This window comes from Oncorhynchus gorbuscha, linkage group LG10, assembly GCF_021184085.1.
Source record: "Oncorhynchus gorbuscha isolate QuinsamMale2020 ecotype Even-year linkage group LG10, OgorEven_v1.0, whole genome shotgun sequence".
Lineage (NCBI taxonomy): Eukaryota > Metazoa > Chordata > Actinopteri > Salmoniformes > Salmonidae > Oncorhynchus > Oncorhynchus gorbuscha.
Window position 1 is genome coordinate 15,472,823 of NC_060182.1, and position 21,262 is coordinate 15,494,084.

Here is a 21,262-nt window from a genome sequence, read left to right on the forward strand (position 1 = left end):
CAGTCAATGAACACTGGCGTAGTGGTAGTAATAGATCTAGCTAATCAATAATCATTTTATCAGCAGTGTAGGTGTGAGGGGGAGCTGTTAGCCATTTAACAGTCTTATGGCAAGGGGATAGAAGCTGTTTATGACTGTGCTGGTGTGAGAGGACCATGATAGGTCCTCAGTGATGTGGACACCGAGGAAATTGAAGGTCATGGCCCTCTTCCTCTGCCTGCTGCTCCGTCGATGTAAACACTCGCTTACATCTACTGTATTTGTTGCTTGACAAGATTATTAGTGTGTAAGCAAAATAATGCCGAGTAGTGTCCCTTTAATAAATCCATAATAAATAGTAAAATCACAGAGTACTTAAATTGTCTTTGATAAAAGTTTCTCGTCCATCGACCTCAGCCTAGCATTTCACTTATTGGTTGTGATTTTTACTTATTTAAACCCCTTTCAGCCAGTGGAGTTCACTGTCATTAGAATAAATTGTACTGAAGATGATCTATTATATTGACAAGAAAGTCAAGTGACCGCTTCTAACAATGGAAATGCATGTCCTCAATAATGGACATGTACTCTACATCTGCATGATTTTGATTTGATTTGATTTGATTTTTATTTGCATCTACATCTGCGTTGCTTGTTTGGGTTTGTAGGCTGGGTTTCTGTATAGCACTTTGTGACATCGGCTGATGTAAAAAGGGCTTTATAAATACATTTGATTGATTGATGGAAGGCAAGCGGGAGGAGGCAAGATCAGGTGGGACCATTCTAGCCAATGAGAGGGCATGAACTACCAGGACAACTCCAACAACATTTTTTCAAAGTTGCTGAAAATGTACTTATGTCATTGCGTTGGTAAGAACCTAACCATTATGGAACTTGTATTTGATCAAATAAGCTTTACTCATAAAAATATGAATTAGAATACTAGAATAGACATGAACCTTCTTATGATAGGATAAAGGTCATCCATTTTGGTCAGGGAGTCGGTCAACCATGGTTTGCAGTGCTGTGATAAGATAAGGTAAAACATAGAATTTGAAGAATGTATCTGCACTGTATGTTTATTAGCTAGCCAGCCAGACAGTTTTAGAGGAATTATTCCTTATTGTTTTTCTAATTAACCGGCAACATTCAAATATACCAACATTCATTCAAACATTGTAGTCAATCCACAGCCATACACTGGCTGAAATCTGTTGATGATAGGATTTAGACAAGTTGTAAGTGCAGCAAGTACTAATATTGTGTCATATAATATAACTCACAGCTTTCCAAGAAAACAACCATTTTGAAACGTATTGTCTGTTTACATACAGTTTAATAAGGGATATGTGTACATACAGTTGGTATAAGCCCCCTATAAACTGCATTTATAATTATATGACATATTTTCGGTTGACAAAAATTCTGATACACAATTTATGTAATATCACATGCCTTACTTTTATTTTCCTGCATAATTCAAATCAGGATTATGCCTCTACTGCCATTAACTACAATTGGACGGATTTGGATTTCTCCCTGACCAATATTGCTGCCATTTTAAATCCATGCTGAACTTTGAGGGGTTTATCCTATTAAATTACTAGAGGGGCTCTTTATGGCCTTACGTATGAAATTTTAAAAAATCATTTTTTTTTGGTTCGACACTGATTGACCTCCATACAAAAATATCTCACTTTGTGGTTATTATTTTCATGGACAGATTTTGGGCGGAGTAAAATCTCTAATTTCGCTTTTTCCTCTCTTGACGGTACCAACTCCAGCTACGCAAACACCACCGCAAATAGCGTATTTTAGTAAGATAATGGTCCAATCAAAAAATAGCATCGACAGTCCGTGGGTCGTACGCTACGTTTTAAACGCAGAATATATTCACAAAGAATTACGACGTAAATATGCGAGTATCTCTTTTTGAGAATACAGAGAAAACCGAAAGAAAAAATCTCGTCGGAATCGGATTGGATTGCCTCTCCTGTTTCGGTGTTGGTTACCACTGTTCCCCGGTTCATGTTTTGTTAGTTATCAGATATTTCATCATTGGACTTTCTCCCTAATGGATTTATCTAGTAAGTATTGCATTGTTATATTTCCTGTTAACATTTGGCTAGCAGTTGTAACTAGCTAGATAAGTAGCAGTAACCGGGACCAATATGATGAAGTAACTTAATACGCATGATCAAGCTAGCCATCTAACCGTTGCATAGTGTTTAGCTGTTAGACGTGTAGCTAGCTAATGCTAAACGCTAACTACTGGATATTGCTAGCCAGAGCTAGCTGTTAAGGCCTTCATTGTTTTTTTGCTCAGCTGTGTGTCGTGGTGTAAACTTTGTAATCAATAGGCTTTTCGGTGATATCTAACGTTCATTTTCGACAACTACAAGTTTTTTTTTTGCTTGCTAGCGCGTAACTATGCAGGCTTGTCAAGCCAGGTCTTCTTCGTCAATGACCTGCTAGCGAAGGCCTTGCAATCAATCGTTCTGATTACCGCCTTAACCAATCGAGGAAATTATTTAATCGCTTTTGCCAGATCGTGCTGTGGCTTTACATATTTTGTAGTCGGGGTCTTCTTATTAGTTATTGCTAAAACAATGCTTGTTGTTTTGAATTATGTCGCTAGATAGATAGTTATTGTTTGTGTTTTACTTTAGCCATTGCAGTTGTGTTCGTTAACTCAAGTTAGGTAGGATAGCTTAAAGCTAACGCTACCTGACATGTTAATGATTGTGATAAACATCTTTGTAACTAGCTAATTATAACCAAAAAGACTGTTTGATATACAGTAGATTAACAACTCCCGAAACTTTTAACAACATCGGCAGCTATCTTAGCTACATTGAACAACAATTACCAGGGGTATTCTCATGGGTACTACTAGGGTATTACATGGGTACTACTAGCCCTTGTTCATGACTCAGTTTCTTTACATTAAGGGAAAGGGGGATACCTAGTCAGTTGTCCAACTGAACGTTTTCAACTGAAATGTGTCTTCCGCATTTAACCCAACCCATCTGAATCAGAGAGGTACAGGGGGCTGCCTTAATCGACATCCAGAGTCCCTACGCTTGGATTGAACGCATCGCTTGCAGTATGTTTTTGGAAGCACAATAATCTTATCTTTCATTTCAGCGAGATGGGAAAAAATAAACAGTTTAAATTGATACACAATTTTATAGGGCTATTAGTGTTTCCACACGGCCATATATCCATGTTACAGCCGGTGTTTACTCTGCTCATCAAACTCGTTGTGGGGGATTGTTCGCGAACTGCTATTTAGCATTATCCAAACACCTGTGTGTAACAGAAGAAGGCCTCGAGAAACGTGTTGTCATAGAAAAATACTGTCGGCTGCAACTGTGATAAATCTGTTGAAAACAGTGTACACACAACACAGGAGGTTGGTAGCGCCTTAATTGGGGAGGATGGGCTCATGATAATTAATGTCTGGAACAGAATTGGTGGAATGGTATCAAATACATCAAACACATGGTTTCCATGTTGCCATACCATTTACTCTGTTCCAGCCATTATTATGATCTGTCCTCCCCTCAGCAGCCTCCACTGAATACAGTAAGTGTATACTTTACATTTGTGAAATTATTTTGATGTGATATGAAGTAAAGGGCTTTATGTTTCTAGAACAATATTGCAATGTGAGAATCGATTCACGTTTAGGTGGAGTTTGGACCTTTTCAAGGAGTAACGGTATGCTCCTTAAGACTACATCTTGGGTTAGGGTACGATGTAGTCACAACCCAGCAACATAGGTAACTTGTTTAGGATTTATATACAGTTCCAACTATACTATACTGTACATATATTTGTTGCCTTCATAACAAATAGAATCAAGGTCAGTAATTTGTTATCCATAATTGTGGTCAAGAAATATCTTGACACTTCCTTGCTTGTGTTTGCAAGGTCATGCTTTTTAAATGTATGTGTTAGGCCACTTGTTGTATAGTTTTAGTGAGCCTATCTCTGTCCTTGCTCTCATCAAATCTGTAACAAGTCAAGACTTTATCTTTAATGTACAGTACCAGTCAAAAGTTTAGACACACCTACTCATTCAAAGTTATTTACTTTTACCATTTTTTACATTGTAGAATAATAGTGAAGACATCAAAACTATGAAATAACACATGGACTCATGTAGTAACCAAAAAAGTGTTAAACAAAACAAAAGATATTTGAGATTCTTCAAAGTAGCCATCATTTGCCTTAATGACAGCTTTGCACACTCTTGGCATTCTCTCAACCAGCTTCATGAGATAGTCACATGGAATGCATTTAAATTAACAGGTGTGCCTTGTTAAAAGTTCATTTGTGGAATTTCTTTCCTCCTTAATGCATTTGAGCCAATTGGTTGTGTTGTGAAAAGGTAGGGGTGGTATACAGAAGATAGACCAAGTTCATATTATGGCAAGAACAGCTCAAATAAGCAAAGAGAAACGACTGTCCATCATTACTTTAAGACATGAAGGTCAGTCAATCTGGAAAATGTCAAGAACTTCAATTGAAATTCATTAGAGTTACCAGCCTCAGAAATTGCAGCCAAAAAAATTGCTTCACAGAGTTCAAGAAACAGACACATCTCAACATCAACTGTTCAGAGGAGACTGCTTGAACCAGGCCTTCATGGTAAAATTGCTCTAAAGAAACCACTACCAAAGGATACCAATAATAAGAAGAGACTTGCTTGGGCCAACCCACAAGCAATGGGCATTAGATCAGTGGAAATCAGATTTTTGGTCCCAACCGCTGTCTTTTCGAGACTCCGAGTAAGTGAACGGATGATCTATGCATGTGCGGTTCCCGCCGTGAAGCATGGAGGAAGTGTGATGGTGTGGGGGTGCTTTGCTGGTGACACTGTCAGTGATTTTTTTATTTAGAATTCAAGGCAGATTTAGCCAGCATGGCTACCACAGGATTCTGCTACGATACACAATCTCATCGGGTTTGGGCTTAGTCCCACTATCATTTATTTTTCAACAGGACAATGACCTAACACACCTCCAGGCGGTGTAAGGGCTATTTTACCAAGAAGGAGATTGATGGAGTGCTACATCAGTTGACTTGGCCTCCACAATCCCCCAACCTCAACCCAATTGAGATGTTTTGGGATGAGTCGGACCGCAGAGTGAAGGAAAAGCAGCCAACAACTTATCAGCATATATGGGAACTCCTTCAAGACTGTTTGAAAAACATTCCAGGTGAAGCAGGTTGAGAGAATTCCAAGCGTGTGCAAAGCTGTCATCAAGGCAAAGGGTGGCTATTTTGAAAAATCTCAAATATATTTAGATTTGTTTCACACTTTTCTTTGTTTGTTTTTTTTGGTTCCCACATGATTCCATATGTATTATTTCATAGTATTGATGTCTTCACTATTACTCTACAAATTAGAAAAAATAAAAATAAATCCTTGAATGAGTAGATGTGTCCAAACTTGACTGGAACTGTTCATTGACACTTTCTCATGGTCTTTTATTGAAAGTAGATTTAATTACATGGCATACATTTTCATATAACTTACAATATTTGTCTCAATTGGGTATATCATGGAAGATAAAGTCCTCGTTTGGTTCCATAGCATAAACGATTCCAGTCTTCCCCACGCCAGTCCTACTGAGAGGGGAAGATGGCACATCAACATCTCCCATTGGAGCTTCCCCAGTGGACAGCAGTCCCAGATGGGGACACTGAATCAGATTCTGACCGGGACTCAGGAGTCGGAGAAGATGCCGGCAGTCACCGTGGCAATGACATCTCGCACCGGCAGGATGGAGTTGGAGAGCGAGGCGGAGAGGGGGATTTCACGATCTTTGTTGCCTTTCGAGGAAATATGGATGACGAGGACTTACAAGAGAAACTTGACAACATCCTTAACGGGATGCCTAGTATGCTTGAACTAGGTTAGTAATGGGTGGTGACGTGGTGCACCTTTCTAAATGGTTAAACAGTTTCCTACTTTGTCAAACTACTTTCAGGATACATTCAATGTTTGAAAGCCATAATTTCAGACCTCTGTGTTATTTCTAAGCTGAAAATGAACTGTGATAGTGTACCTCATCCTCGGTCTTATCCCTCACCAGATTCTGATAGACTCCAGCCCCAGCATGTGGAGCCATGGAACAGTGTGCGCGTCACCTTTAACATTCCCCGGGAAGCAGCGGAGCGCCTCAGGCTGCTGGCCCAGAACAACCAGCAGCAGCTCCGAGACCTGGGCATCCTCTCTGTACAGATAGAAGGTATGTACAGTACACAGATAGTCATTGCTGCTGCTATGATCAGGCCCAAAAGTGATAGTTTATTTTATAATAAGCATCCAGAAAAGTACTTAGACCCTGATTGTTGTTGTTAATGTTTGTTTTTGTTTCGTCCAGGTGAAGGAGCCATCAATGTGGCCATGGGGCAGAACAGAGGTCAGGAGGTCAGGGTGAACGGACCAATCGGCGCGCCCGGACAGCTAAGGATGGATGTGGGATTCCCAGGACAACCAGGCCCAGGTACCTAACACTCATATTATGTCATACTGGTCCAGGATGGGGACGTAACAAGTTGAACTATATACATTCATTGTTAATCTTTTAGTTGTTAAAATATAAACAAACCTCCATACCAATCCAGGGCTTGACATTAACTATTGTCCTCTTGTCCAGGACAAGTAAGACAAATAGTCGGACAAGAAGAATATAGATTTGTTGTCCGCATAGTAAAAAAAATATATATATCACTCACAAATCACAATATCTAACTTTTACCCTGTAGGCCAACATTGGAATAATATTGAAATAAATGTGTCATGTACAGAAATAAAAAGGCCTACAGGTCAAATTGTAGGTGATGTGCATATCTGCTACAGCCTCATGTCCAAACCCATGCTGACATGAGGGAGGTGCCAGAAAATGTAGCCAAACTTTAATGAGACTTTTAATTACTTAAATATAGGCTAAACACCAGTTATGTTTGACAAATACATATGTTTTATTGTCACATACAGTACACCGGGTCAGCTATAGTAGTATGAATAAACTGTGCCTCAAGTATGTCGAGAGAATCAAGGCTTTTAGCGTGACTCTGTCACAAGACCGGAGAGTCAAGGACAGTGCCTGTTGCTAACTGCACATCACCCACCTTAAATCTGAGCGGAGGTGGTCATCATGTTGAAACTATTTAACCATGAACTTAATTGTTTAAAACCTGGATGTTTTGTCATTTTATAAAAAGCATGTCTTACCTTGTTTCAAAGTATCTTAGGCTAAAATATGACCACATAAATGTTGGGATTATTTTATAAACACTTATGACATTGAAACCAACATGTTCTATTGGTTTTCAAGTCAGTGTTATTTTATTGTCCAGCAGCCAAAGACATCCTAGTCATATTAGTAAACCATGCTAGTTGATGATAATCCTAGTCATATTAGTAAACCGTGCTAGTTGATGATAATCCTAGTCATATTAGTAAACCGTGCTAGTTGATGATAATCCTAGTCATATTAGTAAACCGTGCTAGTTGATGATAATCCTAGTCATATTAGTAAACCGTGCTAGTTGATGATAATCCTAGTCATATTAGTAAACCGTGCTAGTTGATGATAATCCTAGTCATATTAGTAAACCGTGCTAGTTGATGATAATCCTAGTCATATTAGTAAACCGTGCTAGTTGATGATAATCCTAGTCATATTAGTAAACCGTGCTAGTTGATGATAATCCTAGTCATATTAGTAAACCGTGCTAGTTGATGATAATCCTAGTCATATTAGTAAACCGTGCTAGTTGATGATAATCCTAGTCATATTAGTAAACCGTGCTAGTTGATGATAATCCTAGTCATATTAGTAAACCGTGCTAGTTGATGATGATCCTGAAAGGCTGAGCCATTGCCGTACCAGGCAGTGATGCAACCAGTCAGGATGCTCTCGATGGTGCAGCTGTAGCACTTTTGAGTATCTGAGGACCCATGCCAAATCTTTTCAGTCTCGAGGGGGAGCAGATTATGTCGTGCCCTCTTAATGACTGTCTTGGTGTGCTTGAACCATGTTAGTTTGTTGTTGATGTGGACACCAAGGAACTTGAAGCTCTCAACCTGCTCCACTACAGCCCCGTCGATGAGAATGGGGGTGTGCTCGGTCCTCCTTTTCCTGTAGTCCACAATCCTCTCCTTTGTCGTGAGCACATTGAGGGAGAGGTTGTTGTCCTGGCACCACACTGCCAGGTCTCTGACCACCTCCCTATAGGCTGTCTCATCGTTGTCGGTGATCAGGCCTACCACTGTCGTGTCGTCTGCAAACTTAATGGTGGTGTTGGAGTTGTGCTTGGCCATGCAGTCATGGGTGAACAGGGAGTACAGGAGGGGACTGAGCACGCAACCCTGTGTGGCCCCTGTGTTGAGGATCAGCGTGGCAGATGTGTTGTTATCTACCTTTACCACCTGGGCGCGGCCCGTCAGGAAGTCCCGGATCCAGTTGCAGAGGGTGATGTTTAGTCCCAGGGTCCTTAGCTTAGTGATGAGCTTTGTGGGCACTGTGGTATTGAACACTGAGCTGTAGTCAATGAACATCATTCTCACATAGGTGTTCCTTTTGTCCAAGTTGGAAAGGGCAGTGTGGAGTGCAATATAGATTGCATCTGGATCTGTTGGGGCGGTATGCAAATTGGAGTGGGTCTAGGGTTTCTGGGATAAGGGTGTTGATGTGAGCCAAGTGACATGAGCTTTTGGATAATAAAAAAAAGAGGTCCTTCAGACGAGTAGGACAGGTGGCTAAAAAAGTTCATGTCAAGCCCTATAATCTTTTGTAGGAGGCATGAGAATGAGCAACCCGTCGATGGTCCCCCCCTGGCCCCGGTATGTCTGGCCAGGCCATGGTCCCCAGCAGCAGTGGACAGATGCACCCCAGACCCCCTTTGCAGACTGGTGAGGACATACTTGCTTAATAACCAACCAGTTAACTCATTCACGGATCCAGAATATATGCAACTTGTTCAGAGGTAGTGAACATGGATGTGTTTTTCCCCTCCTTCAGATGCAATGGACCCCATGATGTCCTTACAACAGCAGCAGCTTCAGCATCCCCAGGCTGGCCCCCACAGCCAAGGCCCTATGCCCCCCCAGGCTGGCCCCCACAGCCAAGGCCCCATGCCCCCCCCAGGCTGCTCACCACATTCAGGTATATAATCACTAATGGAGCTCAACAATAACCATGTGTTTATAATCACTATCAATACTACCAAGTAATGAAAGGATCAACGGTATCAGGAGTTGATTGCATTTATAAAGGCTGTATTTTGACCACAGGTCATGCAGGCAGGGCGGCAGCTCAACCCAGCCGCCCTCCAGCAGCTGCAGCAGGCTCAGCAGCAGGCTCAGCAGCAGGCTCAGCAACAGGCTCAGCAACAGGCCCAGCTCTCCCAGCTTGGTGGCCCCCGTCCCCCTTTCAATCCCTCCGGCCAGATGCCCGTACCCTCCGGCTGGAACCAGCTCCCCTCAGGGGTCCTCCAGCCCCCTCCAGCTCAGGGAGGACCCATGGGCCCAGCAGCCTGGAGGAAGGCGCCTCCCCAAGTCCAGATGGGCCAACGTCCCCCCTCCCTGGCTACGGTGCAGACCCCCAGCCACCCTCCACCTCCGTACCCGTTTGGTAGCCAGCAGGCTGGCCAGGTGTTTAATGCTATGGGGCAGCTACAGCAACAGCAGCAGTCAGGGGCTGGTCAATTTGCAGCGCCCCAACCTAAAGGTCCCCAAGGTGTGCTTGGAGGGGTGGCAGGACTCCCTAGACCTCATCTGCCTCCATCAGCAGGGCCTCAGGGTAACCTCACAGCCAAGTCCCCTGGGTCTTCATCTTCCCCCTTCCAGCAGGGTTCTCCAGGGACTCCTCCCATGATGGGTCAGGCCCAGCTAGGCCCGCGATCTATGACCCCACAGGGTTTCCCTCAAGGGGTGGGCTCACCGGGCAGGGTGGTGATGGGACAGCAGGGTAACATGCAGCAAGGGTTCATAGGAATGCCCCAACATGGGCAACCTGGACCTCAGGTTCATCAAGGAGGAATGGGAGGTAAGAAGCTAAACCATTGTGGATGACTACAAATGGTTCATTCACTCATTCACTTTCATAGAGTATGTTTGTTTCATGGCCACAGATGATGTCCTGTGTTATTACCTTTGTAGTTAGAATTGCTGTTAACTAGGAATGTGACTGTATTTCAATATTTCTTTCCATGGCAAAAATGAAAACATGAAACAGATAACACTTTGGTCCTTTTAAAAACCTGCTGTATGTAAAATCTTGTGTACTATAGCGTGAAAAATACATTTGTGATTCTGGATGACAATGTTTGTTTCCAACATTGGGGATGTTTTCCTCAAGAAATTATATCTGATTTGTGTTTTCTTTCCTTGCCACATACTAGTGTGTATCATGATACTGGTATTGTCCTGGCCCTACTGGTATCACAATTCACTCTTAACTCAAAATAGTACTCAGACAGTTAGTGTAATACAGACTCACGATAATGACCGTGTTAGCTGGGCTGATGAAGTTCCCCATGGTGATGTTTGATCACAGGCATGCCCAAACGTCTGCCCATGGGGTTCCCTAGCGTCTCAGGGAACCAGAACTTTGCCCAGGGTCAGGTGACTAGTGCCCCAGGAACCCCAGGGGGAGGAGCCAATCCCCAGCCCCAGAGCAGCCAGACTATGGCCCACACAGGTACAAGACCAAGAATAGATCAGCACATACCTTTCAGACACACTGTACACCATAAAAAAAAATGCTTAAGAGCAGATAACACAGTGATATGATTTAGACTGCATTCGTCAGTGTCATTCTTCTATCACAATCTGATTTCAGGATCCCAGTCGTCAGCCTCCACCCCCAACACCATGCAGGGTCCATCCCACTCCCAGGGCAACGTCATGGGTCTCCACAGTGGCATGGCTGGCCAGCCCCAAGGCACAAACTCTGGGCCCAGTATGAGCCAGCCCCAGCCAGGCCTCCAGTCCCAGATGATGGACCTCCAGGGCCAGCCCGTGTCCTCGTCCCCCAGCCAGATGGTCCAAGGTGGGGGTCAGGGGCAGACAGTCCTCTCTAGACCCCTCAACCCAGGGCAGAGAGGAGGCATGACCCCACCCAAACAGTTGATGCCACAGCAGGGCCAGGGCCAGATGATTGGAGGGTCGGGGCACCAGGCGATGCTCCTACAACAACAACAGCAAAACTCCATGATGGAACAGATGCAACAAATGCAAGGAAACAAGCAGGCGTTTGGGTTGAAAGGTCAAGCCGGGGTCATGCCAGGTCAGATGATGCGGGGTCCATCTCCTAACGTGCCTGGTAACATGGCTCAGTTCCAGCAGCCTCAGGTGGGCCAACAGCAGCAACAAATGACTCCACAGCAGCAGCATCAACAGCAGCAGCAAATGGCTCAGCTCCAACAGTTACAACAACTGCAGCTACAACAGCTACAACAGCAGCAGCAGCAGCAGCAGCAGCAGCAACAACAGATGACCCAGCAGCCCCAACAGGTATTTCATGACTTTTTTTCCTTTTTTATTTGCACGGTGGAAAACCATCCACAAATTTTACTTCTGGGTAGCATTAAAGAGTATTACTTCACTCGCTCATTCCTTAATTTGTTCAGGTCCCCATTGGCGGCAACCCCAACCAGGCCATGGGTATGCAGGGTCAACAGATGAGACTCCCCAGTGGTCATCCTCTGGTCCAACAGCAGCTACAGCAGCAGCAGCAGCAGCTCCAACAAAAACAAGCCATGCTGCAACAGCAGCAGCAACAGGCGGCACAGCAACACCCACACGCTCTCGGGGACCCCAGCGGTGCTACAGGCGACATGGGCGGTGTCCAACAGATGCTCCCGGACATGCAGGTTCAGCAACAAGGCATGATGGGAATTGGAGTCCCTCAGCACATGCAGGTGGGCAATGGCCACTTCCCTGGTCATGGGATGAACTTCAACCCCCAGTTTGGGGGTCAGATGCCCATGGGAGGGCCGTGTGCTCAGGCAGGGGGGTTTCCAGTGAACAAGGATGTGACGCTAACCAGTCCTCTCCTGGTCAACCTGCTTCAGAGTGACATCTCTGCCAGTCAATTTGGGCCTGGGGGGAAGCAGGCGGCTGGAGGACCTGGCCAGGCCAAACCCAAGAAGAAGAAACCACCACGCAAGAAGAAGCCCAAAGTAGGGGAGGGACAGCAGCCGGTCGAGGGGCTAGGGTAAGCAGCTGGATTTAATTGAAATTAAAAACTATACTGAACAAAAATATAAACGCAGCATGTAAAGTGTTGGTCTCATGTTTCATGAGCTGAAATAAAAGTTCTCTGAAATGTTCCATACGCACAAAAAGCTTATTTCTCTCAAATTTTGTGTACAAATGTGTTTACATACATGTTAGTGAGCATTTCTCCTTTACCAAGATAATCCATCCACCTGACAGGTGTGGCATATCAAGAAGCTGATTAAACAGCATGATCATTACACAGGTACAACCTTTTGCTGAGGACAATAAAAGGTCACTCTAAAATGTGCAGTTTTGCCACACAACACAATGCCATAGTTATCTCAAGTTTTGAGGAAGCGTGCACTTGGCATGCTGACTGCAAGAATGTCCACTGGAGCTGTTGCCAGAGAATGTACATTTCTCTACCATAAGCCACCACCAATGTGGTTTTAGATTTATTTTTCTTTGTAATAAATCCCTTTTGTGGGGAAAAACTCTTTGTTTGCAGGGCCTTGCTCCCCAGCGGGTGTGCATGGCTCTCAGTGGGTGGGCATGGCTCTCAGTGGGTGTGCATGGCTCTCAGTGGGTGGGCATATGTGAAATCCATAGATTAGGGCCTATTTCCTTATTTGAACTGTAATTCACAAAAATCTTTGAAATTGTTGCGTTTTATATTTTTGTTAAGTATATATTTGCTCATGGTATTTGTTATTGGACATGGTTTGTCATTGAGGTATTCTTCTCTCCTCAGGGGTCTGGATGTGGGGGCTGGCCTGGAGGACCCAGAGCTGCCAGGGCTGAGTGGGGAACAGGGAGTGGGCATGGACCCTTCCGGACCCAAACTCTCAGACTTCACCAACAGGCCTGCAGGTATGCAATTTGAATGCTTCTTGGTTTGCTTACTCACACTGTTCTACATAGTTGATTGGCTTTCGATCACTCCTTTTCTCCCATGTCAGGTTTCCCAGGTCAGCCTGGAGACCAGAGAGTCCTACAGCAGGTGCCCATGCAGTTCATGCAACAGCAGCAACAACAGCAGCAACAACAACAGCAACAACAACAACAGCAGCAGCAACAACAACAGCAGCAGCAACAACAACAACAGCAGCAACAACAACAGCAACAACAGCAACAACAACAACAGCAGCAGCAACAACAACAGCATCAAATGCAGCATATGCAACAACAGCAAATGCAACAGCTGCAACAACAGCAAATGCAACAACTACAACAGCAGCAGATGCAGGGACTGCAGGTTCCTCCTGGACAGCAGCAGGGGGTGGCTGGAGCTCAGGGTCCGACTCAAGTCCAGCCACAAATGCACCCTCATCAGCTACAACAGCAGCAGCAACAACAGGTATAATCTACTGCCAATGTGTACTTGTTGCTTTCAGCCTTGCATTTGTGTATATGGTGAAAAGACACATTTTTCATTTGGACTATGGATCATCTAGATGACTGATTTCTTGTGTTAAAGCAGCAGATGCTGATGATCATGAAGATGCAGCAGGAGCAGGCTAAGAGTCGGATGCCCCTCCCTCCAGGCGGGCAGCACCCCCCCAGGGGCATGTTGAATCCCGGGGAGGCCCAGAGAACACCCGGTTCCCAACAGGGCAACATGCCTGTCATGATCAACCTCCAGGGGCACGGAGGAGTGCCTCCCTCTCCAGACAAACCCAGAGGGATGCCCCTCATGGTCAATCCACAGGTTGGACCCACTATTTGGATGTTTGACATTTTTATATATCATATTTATTGTTATTGTCTTGTGAATGTTCTATGCTTGTTGAATTTGTCTGTGTGGGATAATGAAGTCCTCTGTGTATAAATAAAGTATTCTCTTGCTCTACCTATGTAGATGGCTGGGGCAGCCAGAAGGATGTCTCACCCCGAGGCAGGGCAGGGTACTGGGGCTGAGGAGGCCCCTGGAGCGGCCAACTCCCTGCAAGACAGACCCGGGGGCCAGGAGATGGGGATGCCGCCTGGTAACGGGGCCCAACAGATGGTGGTGAACCAGGGCCCCAATGCCCACACCCACATGATGAAGCAAGGCTCAGGCCCCTCGTCCCAGCACCCTGGAGCCAGTCCCCAGCAGCAGATGCCCCCTCAGCCCCAGCAGGGTGGCCCCATGCCAGGCCTCCACTTCCCTAATGTCCCCACAACTTCCCAGAGCTCCAGGCCCAAAACACCCAACCGAGCCAGTCCCAGGCCCTACCACCATCCTCTCACCCCAACCAATCGTCCTCCCAGCACTGAGCCCTCTGAGATCAACCTCTCCCCTGAGAGGCTGAATGCCTCCATCGCAGGCCTGTTCCCCCCCAAGATCAACATCCCTCTGCCCCCCAGGCAGCCCAACCTTAGCAGGGGCTTTGACCAGCAGGGTGGGCTCAACCCCACCACTCTCAAAGCCATAGGGCAGGCCCCTCCCAGCCTAACTCTGCCCAGCAACAACGGAAGTGGTGTAGGTAACTCTAACAACGGTCAGCAGTCTTTCCCTACAGGCAGTGGAGCTGCCAACTCGGGCCAGGGAAAACCGGACAAGCAGCCTGGAGGAGGTCAGGCTAAAAGGGCCAATCCAAGTAACGGCCGCAGATCCAGCCCTGCCTCCAGCCGCAAAGTCACTAACCCCAGCTCAGGGAGGCAGAAGTGGACCAAAATCACCCTCGCATCCCCTTCTCACCAGCAACAGATGGTCAACCCCCAGACGGGGCATACCATGATGCTGAGCCCCACCCCAGTGCCTCCTAGCCCAGTCACTCTCCCACCAGCGGCGGGGGTGGGCCTAGAGCCCCAGCAGATCCAGACCCCCTTCCAGATGATGCAGGGTAACCCAGCTGAGATACCCAGGGAAGGGCAGGGAATGGCAGGTGTAGAGCACCGGCAGATACCCCAGCCTCTGAGGGAGCTCTCCGCCCCACGGATGGCTAGCCCCCGTGTAGCCACCCCTCAGGAGGCTAAAGCTGGGCTGGAGCAGACAGTGGTGATAGTGGAGCGGCAGCCTGTACAGAGCACTCCTCAGCAGGCGTCTGGATCTGAGGCCTCTCCTTCTCTCAGGGATACGCCTTCCTCCCTCAACCAGCTGCTGGATAATGCAGCCACCCCCAGCGTGCCTCCCAGGCCCACTCTGAGTGCTCCAGCTGGGGATGCTCCCTGCAAGGAGAGCTCTAAAGCCTCCATAGTTTCAGAGAACCCATCCAGTGTTTTTCAGAGCCAGAATGTGGGGGCTACTACTGCTGCTGTGAACGAGCCAGAAGCGAAACCCAAGCCGAGCTCAACCCCCAGCCCAAAACTCCCAAATCCAGCCGGTAGTCCTAACCTGCAGCGCAATGCAAATACCAATCTGAATGCTAATCCCGGCCCTAGCCCCAATCTTAACCCAATTGACAGCCCCAACCTAAACTCTAACTCTATCCCCAGCGTCAAGCCTAGCACCCCTAGCCCTAACTTAAATCCTACCATTACCCACGGCCCTACTCTAAACCCTACTCCTAGTCTTAGCGTCAGTGTGGGTGCCAGCGTCAGTCACAGTAGTCCCATCCCCAGCATTACCTCCAGCCCCAAACCTAACCCAAACCCTGCCGTTGGCCCCAAACCAACCCCCAGCCCTAAACCCTCGACCAATGTCCCCACTGTCCTGCAGATCCCTGCATCATCCGCCACCATCTCCCCCAACCAGATCAGTTACACCCCTGCTCCCACCCCCCAGGCTCCCCCAGCCATCATCTCAGCTATGGTGGCAATGCCCAAAAAGAACATCAGACCCCAGCAGTCCAGCCAGCAGAACCGTGGTCCCCACCCCCAGTTTATCACCACTCCTATGTTTAACACCGGTACCCCCATCTTCCAGGTCCCTACAGTGTCTGTGGCCCCCAACGCCACAGTAGTGTCCCAGCCAGTCACCATGGTAAAGCCCATACAGGTGTCCACCACTAACATCCAGCTCACTGCTGCTCCAACCCAGGCCCAAGCCCCAGCCTCGACTCAGGCTGCTGTGGTCAGTGTGGCTAGCTACCAGCCTGCCCGAACGCTAGTTGGGCAGGTCCAGATGGCCACTAGACGTGCTTCCCCTGTCCCTGTTAGTACTCTTCCTCGTCCTCCTCAGCAAAGCTCTGGCACTCCCAAGTCGGAAACCCCGGGTGAGGCGCCCCCTGGCCAGAAATTGAGCACACCTGTTGGGCAGCCATCCCCCCATCCCAGCCTCTCTCCCACAGCCTTGGCGTTTGCCTCGTCTTCCGTCCAACAGCCCCTTGTGTCCCCTCCTCCATGCTCCAGTCCTGGTGCCCCAGCCAGCACCCGGAAGAGCCCTATGTCCCCCCCCTTGCCTGCCCAGGGAAAGCCTGCCCAGGCTCCTGGCTCTGCACCACCAGTGGGTAATCGACCAGACTACCAGCAGGTTGCTGAAGCACGGGCTGCCCAACCTTTAGAGGTGACTTCCCAGCCCCAGAGGGGGCCGAACTGGGCTGTGCCCCCTCACGCCTTCCCTCCACCCCCTGCATCTGTCATCCAGACTCGGACCACAGTGTCTGGAGCACAGACTCGGACCACAGTGTCTGGAGCACAGACTCGGACCACAGTGTCTGGAGCACAGACTCGGACCACAGTGTCTGGAGCACAGACTCGGACCACAGTGTCTGGAGCACAGACTCGGACCACAGTGTCTGGAGCACAGACTCGGACCACAGTGTCTGGAGCACAGACTCGGACCACAGTTGCTGCTGTTCCTCTGAAAGTCACCACTCCTCCTCCAGTATCAGCGCCAACTCCTGTCCTTGCGCAACCTACTGCACCAGCCCAGTCCTGTCTTCCTGCCTCTACTACTACCACCTCTCCCCCAGTGTCAGTCCCTGTCCCCACCCGAACCCCTACTACTGCCCCTGTTTCTACCCCTGCTACGTCTCTCCCTGCTCCTTCTTCAGCCTCAGTCCCAAGTCCATCCCCATCCACCTCTCCTGTTGCTGGTGTCCCTGGACCCTACAACCCCCCCGGTGACTCCCCAGCCATATCCTCCCTAGTGGCCCCTACCCCTACTGGGGCTCAGCCTGCCCCCATAGCCATGGAGCCTCCCAGCCAGCCAGCCCCACTAGAGCCCCCAGCACCTGCAGGCAACACCCCAGGTACATATTGATCGATAAATCAATCAATGATTGAGTGACTTATCCCTTGACATGTCGAACTTTGACTGATAATAATAATCTCCACCATGTCCTTTCTCCCAGTGTCAGTCCAACCTGAACCTCTACAGCAAGAGGAGCCTGCTGCTACGGAGAAGACGGGTAAGTACTGTCACACTAACTTATCTGTAACAAAGTGCTTGATGCTCCAGCCATGGTAATGACATGATATGGAATATTGTTAAGAGGACGGGTGGGAACATCTATAACGTAAGCTAAGATTGTGATATTATGAGGGAACCATAACATGTAAATGCATTAGAGCAAGTTATTCATGCAGGCTGTGCTGATCAGTTTTATCTTTAAGATCATAATGAATAAGGTTATTTGGACAGATTCTAGAGCAGTGTTAGCCTGGTTGCCAGTCTGTTTAGCTAACATTCCACTCCCTGAACTATGTCATGTGACATATGTTTGGGCGTTGCCAATGGTGCGGTTTTTATAGGCCCTTCTCTTGGCCGCAGAGACATTTCACTGTTTTTAAAGCTAATTTCCTACAATTATGCACATTTTACCATGGCTGAGGCCTTGTTCTTATGTTATCTGAGTGACTCGAGCATTGTAACAAAGTCAATGCAATGACATTTTGGGAATTTAAGCTTCTCCTTGACTGTCCTTTTTTTTTGGGGGGGGGGTGATTATTAGTTCTCAAAGATGATCTTGTTTAAAAATATTGCTCCATTATCTTTTCCACATAACCCCCCTATAAAACATTAGTACATTTTTGGGGGGGGCTGCCGCGATTTGACAGCGTTGGTGCCCCACTGCTAAATGCACATAAGGGAAACACTGCTTTATATAATAACCTGTATGCTGTGAACATAATATGCCCTTTGCTGTGATAATTAGTAACCTTTTTTGTTTTTTTTCCCTCTACAGCAGAAGGTGCCACAGTAACTGAGCAAGGGTGAGGTTGTCAAAACGGATTTCAAATGAACAAAATGAAACCCTGTTCCTTTTAATAAACAAATACTTTTCATGCCAGGGGTGATTGGGATATTCCATTGCCTTTAAGGTTAACATCAGTATTTAGTACTTGGCCTAGTCTGCTGTAAGTGCCATGTTTGTAAACAGAAATGCTTAGACATTTGTAACTCTACTGAAACTCAGGGAGTTTATTTGGTTGGCCAGGGCAGGGGGGGTACATGGCGAAACCCAATGAGCCACGTGGCCTCAGCACTTGGTATGTATGCTTAGCATGCAAACTATATCCAAACTTAATGCATGTCAAAAGACAACTCAAGCACTACCACTCCATAAGATCTTGTCTACAATATGAATATGGCCATATCTGATTTATATTTTCTGGCGATATTTATAATCATTAAGCGTATTTTGGCGGACTAAAACCATGTTTGTTCAGCATCGTCACAGTTTTAGTTTACCTCTGTTTTTCCACTTCTATCACAGATGGGCAAAGAAAAGAAAGACTCCTGTCAACTTAGTCCCAAGGTATGTATTTACATGCGTGAGTACTGTCAGGATACACGCAGCAGCCCTGTCGCGTTCACCATTTTGTTATCTATCGGATACTGTTTGGGGTGAAGACTGACGACAGTATCTGTGGTAGACGAGGAAAAACAGCCCATTCCCCAAGCGGTTTTCCCAACTGAACTTTCACTGAGTAGCTACTGTAGAGTTACTATTTCTATTATGATCTCTGTAAATGACCTCTCCTGCTTTTCTCTTTCTCCCCTGTTCTGTTTTCTGTTGGGAATCTATCAGGGCTGCCGTGGAGAAGCCGAAAGGTCCCAGCAGACGGAGCTCGCGGGCTGAAAAGGAGGTGGAGGAGGAAACGGTGGCAGACAGCGCGCAGAGGAAGAGACCAGCCAGGCCTGGAGCCAGCACTGTGGTTGCTGCTAAAGGTACACACAGGCACATGTATACAGTGCACACACTTCCCACTGAGGGCACACACTCTCTCACACAACTTACTCTTGCATAGCTTAAATTGTAATTTTAAAGTTCTTTGTCTCATCAAACTTGTCCCCCTCTCTTTCCTGTGGCCTTTCAGAAACCGGTGCCAGTCCTACCCAGGCTAAGAGAAGGAAGTCTAAGTGACCACAGTAGTGAAACCCTGTGAACTGTAAATGTGTTTTTCTGTCAATCATTCAATGACTTTATTTTCTCCCAGATTATGAATTCACAATGGAGAAAATAACCATGTACAGATAATTGTTTTTAAAATAATTATGTTGATGTTTTGTCCCAGCTATCATGTGAGGTTGTAGCTAGTGTGTGTTTGTGCGTGCGTGAATGTGTTTTGTTTTTAAACAATTATGCTGGATTAATCATGTGAAGACTGATAATTGAAGGTGTCTCAATTGTATAATTATGTTGTGAAACTTAATAAAATGTTCTGCTACTTAATTGTCCTATTTTAATGTGTTGAACTGGCATTCTGTGAAAGAAGTTCACACATAAGTGACTGACATGGCTGCATGAATTGTTCCATTTTACAATATTTTTTTAGGACTGAGTGCTGTCCCCTTTTTTAAAAAGTGCAGTTTGACAATGGAGTATTTTCTATACTCTATATCCTACTGTTAATCTATCATAGAGAGATTTTACGACAAAATAAGGGAACTTTAACTATTGTAGGGAGGAACCATGCAGGACAGTAGACATTTATTTTTTATTTTTTAAATTCGAGCATGCGCAGTTGCAGAGAATTCGGACTTAGCCCAGTGCGCAACGACTCCATTCCACAGTATCCAGACTACTCTGTCAACCTCATCTTCTTACCTTGGGCATCTCTGACTTGTGCATTTGACTTTACAAGACAATGAGCGGGGATCACGGTGAAAGAGACTCGCAGGTAGTGTTATTATGCTGAACGAGATGTAGGTAGCTGGTTATTTGCATTATGTGACAGTTGGTTTGGTTGACTAGATAATGATAAAATTACATTTAATGTGAAAGCCTATCGATTGTATCCATGCAATGTTAACAAGTTGCATTAGTTGTCTTTCAAGTAGCAACTTTGTTACAAATAATACAAGTAATCGCTGGGCTTTGTGTAGAATTTCTCACATTTTCCTGTATGAAACTTGACATTCTCCTTTCTACCGGCATTCAGAAAATATAAACATTAATTTAATATATTTTTAAAAATTTGCAGGTCAATTCTGGGTCTCGAGCCAATGGTAAGTTGATTTTAACGTCAAAAAAAATATTGATCATGGTTTTGCTTGTGATCAAGTCCCAATCTTCATTCGTCTACTCCTGTTAGTTTTTAAAGGACAGAAATGGCGTCCCAGAGACTAAGTCCCTTCTCCTCCACTCTCTTGTGTCTATTGTTCAAAAAGAGGGCCTCAAAATTACCCTTTCGGTATATAATATTGCGATCTGAGGGGAAATTCTGGCAGCGCTTTACATCGTGTTTCTCAAATAGACCATTGTTTGTTTATGTTGTGGTGCAACAATGTATAATTTTTGAGCCGAAAGTAGTGAAATGGGGGTTTAGGACTTAGTCTCTGCGCCATTTTCTTTTTCTCTGTCTAGCAGCCAGTGCGCCGAGCACTGATAGAACAGTTGGCCGTGATATGGAGGCTAGAGCTGGGAGTACATCGGCCTCTCCCACCCCATGGCTCCTGGTACAATCGCTGCAGACATTACTGCCACATTTCATCTGTCAAAGATAGTTGCTTTATTACAAATGTTTTAAATGTTGTTATAGCTTGTTGCATTTGTTAGTCAACTTTGGTCATGGTTTTTAGAAATTATACTGGAATTCTGCCAGCACAATAATACTGTAATAACATGTTTAAAAAGGGGGGAGGGGGGAATCAAGTGCACACACCTTTGACAACTCAACATTTCATTAGTTGTATAATTAAACAGTCATGGAAATGGGACAGAGATA

The 21,262-nt window shown here is 46.0% G+C and overlaps 2 protein-coding genes across 2 annotated transcripts in view; both read left to right on the forward strand.

Annotated features, from left to right (window-relative positions):
* The first annotated feature begins 1,734 nt into the window (after window positions 1-1,734).
* LOC124045418 (nuclear receptor coactivator 6-like) lies at window positions 1,735-19,767 on the forward strand. The gene is given in 20 exon segments (XM_046364711.1): window positions 1,735-2,066; window positions 5,585-5,906; window positions 6,087-6,242; window positions 6,378-6,500; window positions 8,800-8,830; window positions 8,832-8,914; window positions 9,024-9,112; window positions 9,296-10,049; window positions 10,560-10,703; window positions 10,845-11,518; window positions 11,635-12,221; window positions 12,978-13,096; window positions 13,186-13,583; window positions 13,704-13,934; window positions 14,085-17,340; window positions 17,443-17,499; window positions 18,277-18,304; window positions 18,808-18,849; window positions 19,123-19,262; window positions 19,412-19,767. Coding segments are annotated over 19 exon segments (7,233 nt in total). The 5' UTR covers window positions 1,735-2,066; window positions 5,585-5,632; the 3' UTR covers window positions 19,459-19,767.
* Window positions 19,768-20,090: 323 nt separating this feature from the next.
* LOC124045015 (DNA topoisomerase 1-like) overlaps window positions 20,091-21,262 on the forward strand; it is a 34,785-nt gene continuing 33,613 nt past the window's right edge. Inside the window, exons 1-2 of the mRNA XM_046364217.1 lie at window positions 20,091-20,215; window positions 20,519-20,543. Of these exons, the coding sequence (XP_046220173.1) occupies window positions 20,183-20,215; window positions 20,519-20,543 (58 nt within the window). The 5' untranslated portion in view covers window positions 20,091-20,182. The remainder of the gene's footprint in view (window positions 20,216-20,518; window positions 20,544-21,262) is intronic.